Source organism: Xiphias gladius, chromosome 15, assembly GCF_016859285.1.
Source record: "Xiphias gladius isolate SHS-SW01 ecotype Sanya breed wild chromosome 15, ASM1685928v1, whole genome shotgun sequence".
In the NCBI taxonomy this organism is placed as follows: Eukaryota; Metazoa; Chordata; class Actinopteri; order Istiophoriformes; family Xiphiidae; genus Xiphias; species Xiphias gladius.
Window position 1 is genome coordinate 14,058,401 of NC_053414.1, and position 16,217 is coordinate 14,074,617.

Sequence of the window (16,217 nt, forward strand, 5' to 3'; positions counted from 1 at the left end):
TTTCAGCCCTAGCTCTGCAGTACTAAGTCAAGGATAAAAAAAAGACTGGTTGGACTCCAGCCAGCTGGTGTCCCTGCTCCTCCTGGTTTTCTTATGAAATGTTGGGTTTCCAAAGCCAGGGCCCCTCTATTAAGAGAAATAAAGGGATTCTCCCTTTATTTACAACTCTGTGCATTAGGCTTATATTGCCACTGCAGCAGAAGACTCCTGGTGTTTGGAAAGAAAGTTTTCAACAAATACTTTTTCTTGACAGAATGCACATCATTATCCCTTAAATATTTTCTAAAACGGGCATTTCATTTCTGTGATGGACAATATGCAATTAGTCTCAATATGTATTTATATCTTTATTATATCTGCAAATGCCTTGGCAATTCACAAATATTCTTATTTAGGAAAGTGGGACAAGAATCAAGGGACTGCAGATTGGCCACAAACACTACATTTGCCCTTTGGATAATTAGAGCATTATTTGCATGAATCATTATGCTTTCGTAGGAGCCACCTGCATACTAGAAAAACACTTAATACAAGCTATTGTTTCTCTCCAGTTCTTGCAGGTCCTCAAATCTTGGCTCTCTCTTACCACTTCTCACAAAATATTAGCCAAAATAACTTAACTTATATGACATGAAATTTTAGCAAAAGGACAGATTTGTGCCCGCAACTCTGTGGATATGAATGACCATCCACATTTTATCAGGCACATAGTATGTACAACTGAACATGTAAAAGCCATAATAGTTATCAAAATATGAAAAGGTAGATCTATGGAAGCCCCTGCAATTCAGGTGATTTATGTTTATTGTTCAATGCTCTGCACATGCAGAAACAGACAAAACACACACTAACTCACACCCACACACAAATGACAACTCACCCCTACAGCAGTGTAAGCCAACACCATGTGGGTGTAAAAAACATGAGGGACAACACCACTAACAACAAGATGTAGAACACAGACAGACAAAGTCTTTCAAAAGTCCATAAAAAAAACCTTCTTTTGAGCCAAATTAGATGTGGGCACTGGGGGAGGTCTCTCATACAGAAGAAGCACATCTCACAGTACTACACTGAAATCAAATGTGACACATCATCTATTACAGTGTTCACCAGATACAGAACATAATAATAACTCTTGAGCTTTTCTTTGAGCCTATGCCGACAAAATTAGAGACTCCAGTAAGATTACTTTGTTCAGGGATGGGAACAACAAATACAAAAGCGATGCACTTACTTTTGACAGTAGGAAAATGCTTTAAATTTCTTGTCAGGAGTGTGTGAAAATACATTTTTAAATGTTCCCTTCATGCCAAAGTAATGTTTACAGCCCGAGGTTGTGGAGGAAAGTTAAAAAAATTTAAGAGATCAGAAATGTAATGACAATGCAGGGCAGGTAGGCAAAGAAGGAGGACAGAAAAGTAAGAAAGAGACAACATACAGTGAATAGAGAAATAAACTAAAACAAAGAGAGGGGAAAAAATTGAAGAAAATCAAACAGAAGGAAAGATAAAAGGAATGGAAAAATATAAGAATGGAAAAATAAAACAAATAACTACATTTTTCTCTGTATTACATAAGATGCCAAGCCATAAATTGTACAAATTAAACTGACAGATGTACTGACCACCTTTCCAAATGAAGTATCATGTTACTGTTTTCAACTTTGAGTTGCTAATTTGGGTTACTGAAGTGGTTCAAGACACTGTGGCACATATTATTCATCAAATCAGGACGTAGCTTTCATTTATTTTCCACCTCACCCTCTGCTCTCTCACTCTGAGGTGGGAATGCAGATCTGCATCTGTTCACCTCCATTTGCATCTCTCCCTCTGACTTTCTTTGAATTAATGTCGCCTCTTTATATCACTTCACACTGTATAATGCAACTCAGTGTCGGCCTTCACTACATTTATGGAGTAAAAATTTGAAAATTTGAAGTCCACGGCAGACAAAGATTTTTTGAGGACGTCCAAGTCCATCCAAGTTCAAACATTTCCTACTTTTATTAATGAGAACATTCTTATCTACATATTTTGTTTTATTCTTCAGTTTGGCATTATGTCTGTTTAAAAAGGATCTCAGAGACATTTTATTTTTATTTCTATTACTTTGATTTTGCCTAGACATTTATAGACAACTATGGTATAAAAGGTTTTTAAAAATGTCTTATTTATTTCTTTATTGGACAATTTATATAACAGGATAAACAAGGAATAGTCAACTGTCAGTTTGATTCAGTCAGACCTTGTCAGAACTGTTCATTTTTATCTTCATGCATCATTACACTCAGTCATATAATGAAACGTATTTAAAAAAGAATAAGGGTGGGAAAACACCAGGGCAATGATTTCTATATCACATCTTCTCTTGTTCCTATTCAAGTTAAAAGACAAATACTGAAATAATAATAAACTTGTTAAACACTTACCAGATAAAATAAGCCTAATGTAACTTCGCAAATAATATCTGACTGTTGAAAAATCTACCTTCTTTCCTTTGGTAGTCATAAATACATAACTTTTGAACATTGCAGAACACCTTCGATTGATATAATAAATAAAAAGTGTCATTGTAGAAATGTTACTGATCAATCAGCCTTGAAAATGCTATCAGTTTTTTTTCTTTTATTCATCTTTAATAACTGAAGCTATGTACGGCGTCTCTCGAGGGAACAGAAAACTGTGTTTATTATCGGGTCTGACAAATCCCTAAAGACATTTGCCATATGTCTATGATGGCAAAAAGTGTTAATGACTAAAAGATAAGAAGAAAATTATTGCTTTTAATCTGTTGTACCCTTCAAATGTCATCTCTGCATTCTGAACATACAAGATTTTAATAGACAAAGTGTGGTAAACTGTGTTCCAAAGGAAAGGCCTACCGAGAAAAGATTTTGTTTAATATTCTGCTCAGGGCTAAGACACAACTAAGTAATTAATTATGAGTCTAGTAAAACGGCATATGAAACATTATGTAATCCAAAACTCACTGAAAGCTGGCTGAGGGTTAGGCAAATTGTGTCCTCGCTTCGTACCCACACTACAGTGCCTCACCAGAGATTACTGAACACAAAACAAAACTAAGGAGACAAATGAATATTCATGATATGACATTTGCAAGGAGCGCATCATGAAGGCAGCCAGTGGCTCTGCATTTAAATGGCCACAACTCAAACATCACTGCAAACAGTGAAACTCTGTGGTAACCCTCCGAGGAGCCTAGATGTGTTTGAACTTGAATGGTAGAAATAAAGTGCCAATTATCCCTCTAATTGGGGGTAACAAAGCTGCTTGGCTGTTGTGCTTGGTCCCATGTTTGCTGCATATCTTTAAATCTCCAATTTAAAAGGCTCTAATGAGTTCAATTAATTGAGAGTGAGAGGAGTGATCTTGGACACAGCCTGCTGTTTGGAGCTGTAAACCCTGGGGAATGAGGTGTTAACCTAATGCTAGCACATAGTACGAACAGATATCCTCACCAAGGTTCGATAACATTTTTAAATCACATCTATGTGTTTTTATTTTAACAGATGCTCTCTTTGATCTCTAGTTTTAATACATGCAACTTTTAGCCATGCTAGCATTGTGGCTGTAGAGAGGGCAATGTCGGTCTGTCAGTTGCTCCGTTACTTCGGTCCAGACTGAAATATCTCAACAACTATTGTATGAATTGCCATGAAATTTTGTAAAACCCTTCGCTGTCTCCATACGATGAAGCTTACTAATCTTGGTGTTCCCCTGACTTTTCATTTAGCACCATTAGCAGGTCAAATAATTCAGCATCTACTGGATGGTTATCCACAACATTTCATACCAACAGTCATGGTTCCCAGATAGAGTCTAATGTCTTTTGTAATCCTCTGACTTATCCTCTAACACCATCATGAGAATTAATGATATTCCTTGCAGCCTCAGCTGTACTCTGTGTTTAGTACTAATTTTCAAACGTTAGCAGGCTAACACACTGATCTAAGATGGTGAAGATGCTAAATATTATTTCAGCTAATCATCAGCATGTCAGCATAGTCGTCATGGCATGCAATTCCTACTCATCTTCCTTTGCAACTCTGATTTCCTGATCAAACACTCTACAAGATGCTCTGAGGTGGAATATTTCATTCATTACAAGCATTTGGATTGGGGCAGATGAATTTTTGAAAGGTGATAAGATCAGTAAGCTATAATAAGTGTTGGGAAACTGGACGCACACTTCAAGGATTGATATAATTAGATTTATTTGTGTGTACATGCAAGTGTCTGAGGCGAAAATCAACCTGCTGATCTTCCATCTAGATTTCCCTTGGCATTTGACTGACGGAAGCCTAAGGATGGCAAGCACCTCTTGACGATCATCTGACAGGCAGACAGACTTTTTTGATAAATCCTCTTGCCCTACGCCTTGACTTTGCCCTTGTCACTGTTTTTTAAACTCAGAAAACCCAAAAAACACTAATGCATTTGGAAAAAAAGGAAGAGAGAGTCAGTCAACATCACTTGTAGACTAAGCTGATAAGGTAATGTGCAGGGTAGCGGTTAAACAGATCTGTGACTAAGCCTGCTATGTGTCTCTCTTCAGTGCTCCATTCAGCCTGACAGCTGGACAGGGAAAAACAACCACATACACAGACTCCAATTCAGCTGGATAATTGAAGTGTAGTGCACAAGCACCACAGGTAAGAAAGGGAAAATATAATGATGTTCCGCTAAACCAAAACATTTCAGTCAACCACATTTCTAGTTTTTCCCAAAAACTCAATGTTTGATGGCTTTAATGAGTTTGAATTACTCAAATACCAGTACATAAACAAATAAATTAAAAAAAAAAAAATTTAGACATATTTGCTAGATGCTTCCATCTCAGTAGGAGTAAGAGGATGGATTTATTTTGGCTGATGTCTATAGTCTATTGTACCTTAAGAGAGGTTAACCTTGGATTCAGAAAGATAAAATGTAATGTAATTCTTAAATTCACTGGATGGATCTGATCTTTATACAGCCCCCAAAAATAACTACACTATGTAGAATACTGCAAAAAACAACATTTCTTTCAATAACCAATGATTGCAAAAAACAAAAAATAATTAAGTTGAATACAACATAAATTATTAAGGGTAGAAACTTTTAAATTAAGGTTTGGTAATTAGCACATATTTATTGGCTTGTTGCTTTTTAAAAAAAAAAAACAACTATTAATTAATTAATTAATTAATTAATGTAATTCTTTTGTTTTTTAGGCAACTTGGGAGCACCTCAACAAGTTGTAAACACAACACTGACATACTGTATTATTGCCTTACAAAGTTGTTATGGTGAATGTGTTAGCAAAGAATTGCCCATTTACATATCCAGTGACGGTGGAATTCACGTTAAGTCACGTTTTTGGCCATGTGGCAAATGTAAGTCCAGTATCCAATCTCCCTTTAGCCCCAATTTGGTCTTCACCGACTCCTTAGGGAAATATCTGGCTCTTAAACTGCTAAATGCTCCACTATGATCATCAGCTAAAAACACTCCACAGAGCTGAGGGGAATTGGAGATCACTTTATCACTTGATCCATTCTTAATAAAATAAAAATAAAAATATTGATTAGAGTAGCTTTAAATCTGTATAGACTGTCCTATGATGTGAAATTTATAAGAGTGGAAGTGCCTGAATCCATAAAAATACAGATTAATGGATCAGTTTCGTCATGATCCCCGCATCTAATCTTTAAATCTGATCTCTTGTTGAAACAGCCTTAAACTACTATTAATGTAATTCCCAGTGAGTATTAGTTCTATAAATACCTTACACAGATTACAATCAGATAAAACACTATGTTAATTTTTACAGAATTATGAAGGAAACAATCGTCAATAAGTGGGGAAATATAATCACCACCACATTCCTTTATTTAAAGTTAACAATAATGCACCTGTGTTAAGCAGCTGAAAGAAATTGTATTGTTTCCTTAGGGCACCTTGTCAATATATCAACTCTAATGTCTACTCTAAGAAAATTAAGAAAATGTAATGGGAAATTCATAAATCTAGACTTGATTCAGATCCAGCTAATTATCATCATCTAAGTTCAATTACGTTTCAACGATATGCCTGAGGGGAAATCTTGTCCATTAAAGACAGCCAAACTGATCTAACAGTGGAAGAAAACAGACACATCAGCGCTGTATCGGAACACGTTTAACATCTTTAAATCAAAGTCATAGAGAAGCTTTTGTAAACATAGGAGAAAAAATATCCACCTACATAATAAAATATCTGTTAGTTGTTGCTTGATTGATATTCCATCTTTGATGCATCTTACAGACAGATCCTTCAATTCCCAAACTAATTTGGTGAACATCTGAGAGGTATCTGGAATCTAAGCAGGACACATGTTTAACTACTCATTATACCTCTGCAAAGTGTAAAAAAATCAAGCAAAGCATTGAAAAGTGTGGGCCATGACTTCCGGTGTGGCTAAAATTTCTATTGGGATTGAAATTACAAAGATGATGATGCAGGAGGATGTCTGTGAAGGAGGAGGAAGTTCCAGGTCGGCTGCAAACATTGCGCTGCAACTGTTCTTAATGCTGCCTCAGGATCCTGTGAAACCACCTAACACTGCATGGCCATCATCCTGCTGAATGGCCATTACCACAAGAATCAACCCCATAACAAGCTACCATCAGCTGCCATGCTACAGGCTTAGCAATATCATGATATACAGTGAGTTGACCACATGCACATCATAGTACAGCAAGCTTGATATTACATGACAACAATATATGAGCTGAAACTGTGTGTATTAAGACTTTGTTAAATAGGTTTTGTCAAGGTTACTGCACATGTACAGTCAGTTTAATAACTCACTTTTCCTAGAGCAGAAAAGATGACTGCATTCTTAAAGCGGCTATAATAAATATTTGCACATAAACTATGGATCCCATAACTTAGAGTTGGCTCGTAATGATGAGCTAACAAAAATTTATCACCTGAATCTGCAGTTCCCCTCAGCTTTACTGAGAATTTTTTAGCATCTTTCAGCTCATTTATTTGGTTTTAAAGCCCTCAACTTCACCGTTTTGAGTCACTGTCATTGCTCTCATCAACATCATTTTGGCCCATTGCCGGCAGCTGCTTTCAGTGAAAAATACTTAAACAAACACTGTATACTAACTTCTTAGCTGCAGAAACAGCAGACAAACAAAGTTAGCTGCTAGTTGGTGAACATAGTGAAGCAGTGAGCTGCTACAGAGACACATATTTCATTCAGGAGTTAGTGGAGACCAAAACAGAGCTAAAGGGAGAGTAAATGTTGGACTTATATCCACCACGGAGCCAGAAACACAACTCCAAATGAATATTATTGTTGTTCAGCATCTGCTGGATGTGTTAATAGGCAACTGTTGGCCAGCAAGTTATTAAAAGGTGATAATATGTTGATGCTTTGTTTCCAGCTTCGTCCGCTTCACGCAAACGGCAAAAAACTCAGTTATTTCAGGTCTATGAAGAAAGTGAGCGAAGTTTAATTGGAATGAGGAGTGGAATGAAAAGTGTTTTTGATCGTATAACATGCAATGTATAGCATAAAAGAACAGAGAACATATTGGATATTACCAAATGTTCCTTTTTGAGGGATGATCAGGGGGATTTAGCTTTTGGATGGAAATAGAAATCTTCACTGGATATGGATATGAGTTAATAAACCGTCAAAACCAGATGGTTGGCGCTCTGCTTCTCTTTGAAATTGTGAGTTATTTTCAGTAGAAACAAGATAAATAATGAATATTTGAACAAAATCCACATATTCTACTTGACCAGTTTTCCAAGAGGTACTGAAGTTTGATTTTACCCCTAAAATAAGTTCCCAAGTCCAGTTACCACTTGCAAAACATGTAATCATGTGGATTTCATGTTGGGATAAGGAATCATAACTGGGATGACAACTGTGGTAACATTTCTACAAATTAACACAAGCTAATGTACGTTGTTCAGCTGTTTTCTTGGCCTCATAGTTTCTACAAGACCAACAAGGAGGGAAAAAAAAGAAAGAAAAGAAAAATCACACCAGACAAGTGTGGAGTTTGTGAGATCTCAATCACATCTCTGCTGCAATTAAAGCAGGGAGACAGAGACAAATGGAGCCAGTTTTCACTCCAGCAGTTCAACTTCTGTCATACTGTTGTAACCTAAGACAAAGACATGGAAACTCATCTCATCTCCTTGTACCAAAACAAGCCTGGAGGACCTAATAGCAACATGTCTCAAGCATGACAACTATGCAGTTTCCTCAGTAGCCCTCCCTTTTTTTTTTTTTATGCCTCATTGTCTCGTTCACCCCTCTTCCCCTGCCATGTTTTCTGCTGATAACCCCTGTCTCTTCATGCGGTCTCACTCCTATCTCAATCTTCCACTGTCACACACTCCATCATTCTAGCCTGCTTTATTCCCTGCCTCCCCTCCTTCCTCTATTAAGTGGAGTGCTGGAGACAAGACACTGGCTGCTCTATACAATGGCCCCTTTATTCACGTTTATGTTTACCTGTCGGAAAAGAACCCTAGCCATATTTAGCAAAGCAGCCCTCCACACTAAGGGGACAAGAAAAAAAAAATCTTCACATTCACAGAGGTCCCTTTGTTCATCTATAAAATGTGCTTACCTGAGCATCTGCCTGTAGGATTTGTTACCATTGAATACAAATTAGTTGGGTCAATAGACTGGAGCAATATATAAAACAATGCATTTTACATGCGTTTTGAGGAAGAAAATGTGTACTATAAGTCTGAAAGAAATATAAGTGCGGTCAGAAAGTATCAAGACAGAGATATGTTCTTTTTTGTTTTGCCTCTACGAGATAATAATGCATTTCAAGTGAAAAAAAAAAAAATAAATAAAAATAAAAAAAACAACATTTCAGGGCCGGATTTTAGCTTTAAGAGCGCTTGGAGGTGTTTACATCCATAGTGGATGTGCAATAAACTTTTTTACCCTTTGGGGATATGAAAAAAAAGAACTAAAATTTGTACAGCGTTCATTGAATGTGGATGTAAACAGTGAAATTAAAGCTGTACATTAGCACTTTAACCTCCTAGTCACTGTCTGATTTTAAACCCAATGCGCTGAAGTACAGAGCCATAACTATCCAAATACTTGCAGACTGAACTGTTTATGCACTTAGATGAAAAAGGTAAGCCAATACATTTAAATAAGATAGCTTTCGAAGACGTGTGTGTTATATTGGTTTTGCAGGTATGGAAATATTTATGCATACGTAAGGGGAAAATGCTGCAATTTTGGTGTGCACGTGTAGGCGTGTGTGTAGCGATTTGTGTATACTGTAGGAGCAGATGGATGGGAAAGCCCACGCGCTGGGTTCAGGACAAATTGGCTGCCTTTCCTCTCTGCTCCTCTTTAATTACACAACTGAAACATTACTGAAGCGCAGGGTGCTACCTACCCACCAACCAAATACTGCAGAAGGAGATATCAACAGCGCCATTTATCATGTAGAGCGGCGACAAAAGTGCGACAGCTAAAATTTAGTCTCTCTCCTGGATTCACACTCTCAGAATAGACACACTGTCCACATCATCAAGAGTACTTCTCGGAGACACATTAATAGGCTACAAAATGCCTGTCAAAATTACAACTAGCACAGTGTAGTAAGACAGTAGGGGGATAGTGATGTGTTTTTCATTGTTTTGGCCTCTATACAGCACTTTGTACTTGAAGTGAAACAGTGAATATCAGGTTAAAGTGCTGGCTTTCAGTTACACATGTACTACCAATTCCACTGCCAATATTTTTGTGTTTGAGGGTATTCTCATCCACTTTGGGTACAACAGCATTCAGACTCGCAGCCCCCTTCGTACAAGGCCACTCAATTTTAAGACAATGCAGCTGGAAACTGATCCAAAATGTACAGACAAGGTAACAAAGTGACCCTATGTCAATCCAGCTGATGATTTGTTTGAATTGCTGAAAACCAGAGTGATTGAAAAAGAGCACGAAACAAGCAATAAGTGAGGATGGATGCCGTGAAGAGCTGTTGTCTGTGGGTCCCCAGAAATTGAGGGACTATGGATTAAAAGGCTACAATTCATACACTGTTCATCTGTTGTAGATGTAAACGCCATCAAATGAAACTGAATGAAAGTCGGAACTTTAATGTTATAGTCATTATTTCATCTCAAGTCCATGGTTCTAGACTACTGACCCAGCACAATAAGAAATGTGTCACTCTTCTAATATTGATAATTGCACTGTATATGTAAACCTAATGCAAGTAAATAAACCAATCAAAAGCGACAGTTTAAATTAGGGTCATATTGGATTGATGCGTGGAATATTCACGTCTTCAGAAAATGACAGTCATACAAAAAAAAAAAAAAATTACTTGTTGTAATTGTTGTGATTGTCACCTGTTGAATTAATGAAAAGAAAAATAGTTACATAGTGATATTAAGTCAGAAAAAAATCATCAGTATTTTACATGATGAAGTCCCAAAGCAATATAAGTAAGAGATGGACCACAAACTGGTCTTTCCATTCAGACCCTTCTTCTGTAAGAGCGTGAATGTTATAGCTCATTAACATGATAATACTGTAATGAAGTGGAAGCTAGGCCTGCACAAACACATCAGCCAAAAGAGGAAGGAAGCTGAATTTACGGCACCATATACATGTATATCTTAATGATGAAATGCCTTCTGGTTTCATTTTCCCATGTTCTCTGATAAGAGGAGGAAATAAGCGACGGGAATGAAATTCTGCTTGTCACAATTGTGCACATACTTGAAAATGAAAGGACAAAATGGTGTAGAGAAAAGGAAATATCTAAATATTCATATTATGTATAAATGTGTCTTTATTGACCTCCTCCATTTTCTTATAATGATAACACTTATTTTATTGCAGCTGCTCCACAGACGTCACTAATAAGAAGAAAAACGATGCAGGCAAGGGAAAGGGAGACAGAGAAACGGATATGTCTTCTCTCTGCTTCACCGGTGCAACCTTGGCCAGCAATCAACAACCCTTCCACTGCCTATTAGATATTGCTCTCACTACAATCAGTATCCACTAAGGCATATGTGCAAGTTCGACATTGCACATTAGTTGTTTGTGCCTTCTGTGTATGCACGGTTTTGCGAGTTTCTGTTGTGCTGAGTCTGTTTCTGTCCCAGACCTGTTTCACACTCTCACCCTACAACGAAAGGAGGATAACTAATCGAGATAAGCACTTTAAAATTCATTAGGGGGGCTCATGGGGAAACACAACCAGCTGAGGCTGAATAGTAAGCTTCACAATGTGTCAGTGGCTAATGTTTTCTTTTGGGGGGCTGCAAGGTGCCACTGAAAATTACCAGGCCACAGCAGTACAGAAAGTTTTTATGCAAATACATATGCACATTCCTCACTCTTGCTACATATACAGTACGAAGAGTATTTGTTTAGACTTTGGCCAAGTAATAAGGTGAGAGAAAGAACGAGCAGGGAGTGATGTGGAGGCATACTGATAAAGAGATGGGGGAGGTAAAAACAATGAGAGGAGGAGGATTTGTTGCAGATGGAAAGAGGTGTATTCGGACGAAGCGCAGAGCAAGAAAACAAAACAAAAAATCTGAAAAACAAAAAGAAAAAAAAAGTACAGCAGAGAAAAGAGTGCAAGGACAGCGAGGCAAAAGGAAAAAGGAGGAAGCAAAGGGAGGACCCACTAGGTAGAGTTTTGACTTTACCTTCAGTGGGGTTGATAGCTCCTGGTAAACTGTCCCATGGGAGGGTCCAGGCAGGGCAAGGATGAGGATCGAAGACTGCCTCGATGCCATTTTCCTAAGAGAGGAACGAACAAGCACACACAAGTACACACGTTACCATAGCAACCGCTCTACAGCCTTGAGGTTCTGTGGTCCAAATGGTTGTAATGAAGCGAATCAAAGAGAGCTGCTCTTGAACAAGCCCTTTGTTACCTTGCTCACACTGATCCTAAAGCTATACCTGAGGAGAACTCACTTCAAGTGCATTTATTACTCTCTCAAGACAGAACAAATGTTTCACCGGTACATTACATACTCCTGCACATCCAATACAATTTGGTGAAATACTGAAAAGACATAGAAAATTGAGGCAGACAAGGTAAAGTACTTTTTTCGTCTCTGTCTTTAATGATAAGAGGGTTGGAAGAATAAATAGATACTTCGAGAAGGTCTATTAAGGCATGGAAATGGTATAGAATCATTATTGATCAATACAAATTGATTTTGAGACGTCTGTTATGGAAAAATCTTTTCTGACAGTTGCACGTTTGCCTTCACATGAATGGCCTTCCTAATTAACACTGATGATAGGTCCTACATAGCCACCAATAAACATGAAGAAGTGTGTGGGGGAAGGGAAAATATCGTTCACATTTTCCTTAATTTGAAAAGTATAGTGGTATCTGGCAATAACTTGTGTTTGTTTTGGTTGAAACAACACTTCTACACTAATGTGAAGGCTCATTTAAGTCTTTCCTTGTTGTGGAAATGGTGGGGCTTTTTTCAAATATTATTTGGTTATTGCGTCTATGCATTATTTCATGATTACTGAGCTTAAAAAAAAGAAACACAACCATCTAAGAAAGTGATCCTAAAGTTGCAGTGACTCCGCAAAATTCCCATAGGTATACCTCAATATGATAGCATATTGCTTAGGCCTAGTCACTGCAATGTACATTATATAAATAACTTGACATAGATGAGATATACACTTAGAGACCAGAAAAATACAAACACTTGCATGATGTAATGCAACGCATGCAATACAACAGCCCCCGCAGTCATATGCTGTATATTAGAGAATTGAATAAAATTGAAAATTGAACTCTATTGAAATGTATTGCAGTGGACCTGGAGGGAGTTTAATTTTTTTCGGTCACTGGATGATGGCGCGTGAAGTATATTTCAGAAAGTAGACTAAGTAGAGCTGGGCTTCTGGAAAAGCCAGAATTAATTTAACCTAAAACAAGTGATTCAGTTTTAAGCAATTCCACCAAGCCAATATGTGGCTCCAGCCATGCTCCGCAATAACCGTTACTGATTTAACGAAGTCTAATTCTCCTGAAATACTCAATGTAGGTAATCCAGTAAAATGTATTACCAAATTTAAAAATACATGAAACAGACTGCACAAATGCTTTACATTTATATACACCTGATCTCTATGTAGAGTTCAAAGTAAATAGTCCTCACAATCAAACTGTATGAAATCTATCTAGATCATTAATACATATACTTTGACTTAGTTAGACCATAGTTGTACGATGCTAAGAGTAACAGACCTGTCAATCAAGTAGGGAGTAAGAGCAGACAGGTTTCAATCTTGCATTGTGGTGTTGGGGCTACCCTTTTTTTTTTACATTTATTTCACAGGTTGTGTGTCTACACCTCATTGCACAGGCAGTTTGACTGGCATGGATCAGTGTGTGTTAACTGAAGGGAGAAAGAGTTTATGGGCCATTTACATTGTGGCTAGTGTAGCGAGATGAGCCTGGTGCCTCTGGTAAGCAGCAGTGAAGGATCGAGTGTCGCCATGTCAGATGACAGACCTCTCTGTCACTATGTACTTGCCTTGGCAGACACACGGTCATATACATGTAAGAGGACGTATGAACACACACACACACACACACACACACACACACACACACACACACACACACACACACACACACACACACACACACACACACACATGCACCTTGGCCGAGACCACACAACAGCTGCACTGCAGACATGATGGTGGCGACACACAGACACCCTTGTAATCCCTAAAGGCAAAAAAAGAATGGTGGCCATTGTGTGTGTGTGCACACATTCCTCTCAGTTTTAATTTCTGATTTCAACCTGCCGTCAAGACTGTCATTTGAGCACATCTGTGCATAACCAAATTTCATCCGGCAACATGGCACGTTTAAGACACATCCCGTCCTGACCACCCAGCTGGTTTCCCCCTCTGCTCTCTCCCCTTCCCTTAAGATCACATTGTTATGGACACTTAGCCAGCAGGAAATCTCAGAAATACCTTTTGCTGAGAGAGCAGAGCAACAAGGCTAAGAGGACAGTCTGAAGGCTCAGTGGTGAGGTGTTAGTCAGGGCTGAGGAGTCAGTCTCCTTTTAAACAGCTGGGATTGTTTATCTCCTGCTGAAAAAGCTTTCCAAAAAATGTTGCAGGGGCAATTTTTGGTGTGCTTTGGAGCTAGGAAAGCTATAAATATGTGTGATTGTGTATGCGTCTTGCCCATGCTTGATGACGGAACTACATTTTAAGAGTGTGGACACATTATGCTAGTATTGTGTGCTGTCTTGTCTCTTTATACTAAGATTTTCAGCCATTATTAGTGAGTACTTAGTCTGGCTATAACACATTGTTTTGTGGATTAATTCATTGTTATTGCACCGGAAATGTGGATAAACTGAATGTGAGCTGTCTGCAATATTCCAAGTAACAACACGATCCACTGATATTACTGAGCTGAGCATTTTAAAATGTAGTGAGGGCAGTAAAATACTGTTCTTATAACCAGATTGTTTTTTTTTTTTTTTAAAGAAAGGTCACTTTTGTCTTGACTGATAAATATACTGTAATACAAACAACCTCTGTGAGAAGAAAATCATGTATACAAATAACCATCCTAAAACCTTTAAATAGCCCACTTAAAGTGTTAATCCTGTGACTGAAAGCATTTAAAGTTTAAGCACTGGCAGAAAGACGAAAATTTAATCAATTAACAAAGTCTGCCAGAAGCCAAAACGTTAACTTAGAGCTACACTCCTGAAGGCACAATCAGCAGAAAATGGAGGCATGAAATTATAGGGATAATGGTTAACAACCAGTTGGAGCCTCCACTCTGTCTATTGTGTTGTGAAGGAACAATGGTATATAGCTTCTTAAATTTACAGTCTGTATTTGTGTGACTTAAAGCAAATATATTTGGAGAGCACAGAGAGGTAAAGCATGATGAGAAATAAGTAAGGAATGTAAAAGTTTACTTTAAGTTTAGTCATTGTGGGCCTGGGGCCACCGACAAAAGGCAGCTGTGTGGTCATCTCCTGGTCTTCCTCTTGCTCCAGTAAGCTAGTCGGGTTGTCTTCTGCTGACGTCCCTGGGAGTCGGGATGAGGGAACTTGGGGGATGGAGAGAGCCATCCCACAAGCCTTTGCTGCCCGAAGGACCCCAGGTACCTCTTGTACATGGCTGTACCAACGCAGCAGGTGGGGGAGCCGATGTAGAGTGCTCGCGGCGTGGGCTTGGAGGGAAAACTGTCGGAGACAATAAGAGGAATGAAAGAGCGAATGAAGAAAAACAAAGAGATATTGATTAAGTGACTCATCTGACGTGTCATCGCCAGCGAAGCGAGATGTCAGGTTCCAACGGGATTCACTCATCACACTGGTGGACAGACACACGAGGGGCAAGCAGGAAAAACATGAAAACAATGCTGGCAGGTGGGGGGGGGGCACAAACAGAGACATGATCAGAGAAGCAGTGTCACCGTGTGTGACTGTGTGTGGGAGGCAGAAGAAAGACAGAGGGACACAGACAGAGAGCGAGAAGGGGCACTCTGCAGTAGGACAAGGGGGTGGAGTGGAAGGGATCAGTCGTGGCTGCTTGTGTCGTGGACAGTGATGGCCGTTAAGAGGAGACACGCTAGGCTGAGTGTGAAACTGGAAACCACTGGAGCACAGCTGACTACTAAAAGCCTCATTGTGAGAATTCAGTTCATTCCCACAGTCGAGGCTAGCTGGGAGACGACTGAAGGGTGAAATGGAGGTTGAGATCCACTTCACTGGCTGACAGTGCAGCATTCCTGATCAATAACAATATACCACGGAACTTAACAGCCATGGTACTCTCTGGTCTCCACTGCAGTTACTTTAATTGCTGCTAGCAACTTTACTTGTAAAATATGCAAATATTATGTTAATGAAAACTCAGAAAATGTTTGTGAGATTTTCTTCAAGTCTTGCAGAAAATTTTTTTGAAGTTAAGAGTTTTAAGGTCAACATAACAACCCACCAATTCTAGATCTGTTGCAGAGAAAAACATGTTCCCAAGGTAAAATCATTGAAATGCATTTCAACCTGCTGCGTTTGAATAGAAACTCTCCCATACACTGTTATCACTCTTTGCCAGGTGGCTCTAGACCACCTTTGAGAGCAAAACCTGTGCCAAGTCTGAAGCAGTGAGTCTTC

The 16,217-nt window shown here is 38.6% G+C and overlaps 1 protein-coding gene across 4 annotated transcripts in view; it reads right to left on the bottom strand.

Annotated features, from left to right (window-relative positions):
- The window catches only part of gstcd (glutathione S-transferase, C-terminal domain containing), a 50,475-nt gene that overhangs the window by 31,474 nt on the left and 2,784 nt on the right, over window positions 1-16,217 (bottom strand). For all 4 annotated transcript variants that reach the window (XM_040145904.1, XM_040145903.1, XM_040145901.1 and 1 more), the window contains 2 exons: window positions 15,015-15,284; window positions 11,724-11,817 (listed from right to left, as the gene is read on the bottom strand). In XM_040145904.1, coding sequence (XP_040001838.1) covers window positions 11,724-11,817; window positions 15,015-15,284 — 364 coding nt within the window. The remainder of the gene's footprint in view (window positions 1-11,723; window positions 11,818-15,014; window positions 15,285-16,217) is intronic.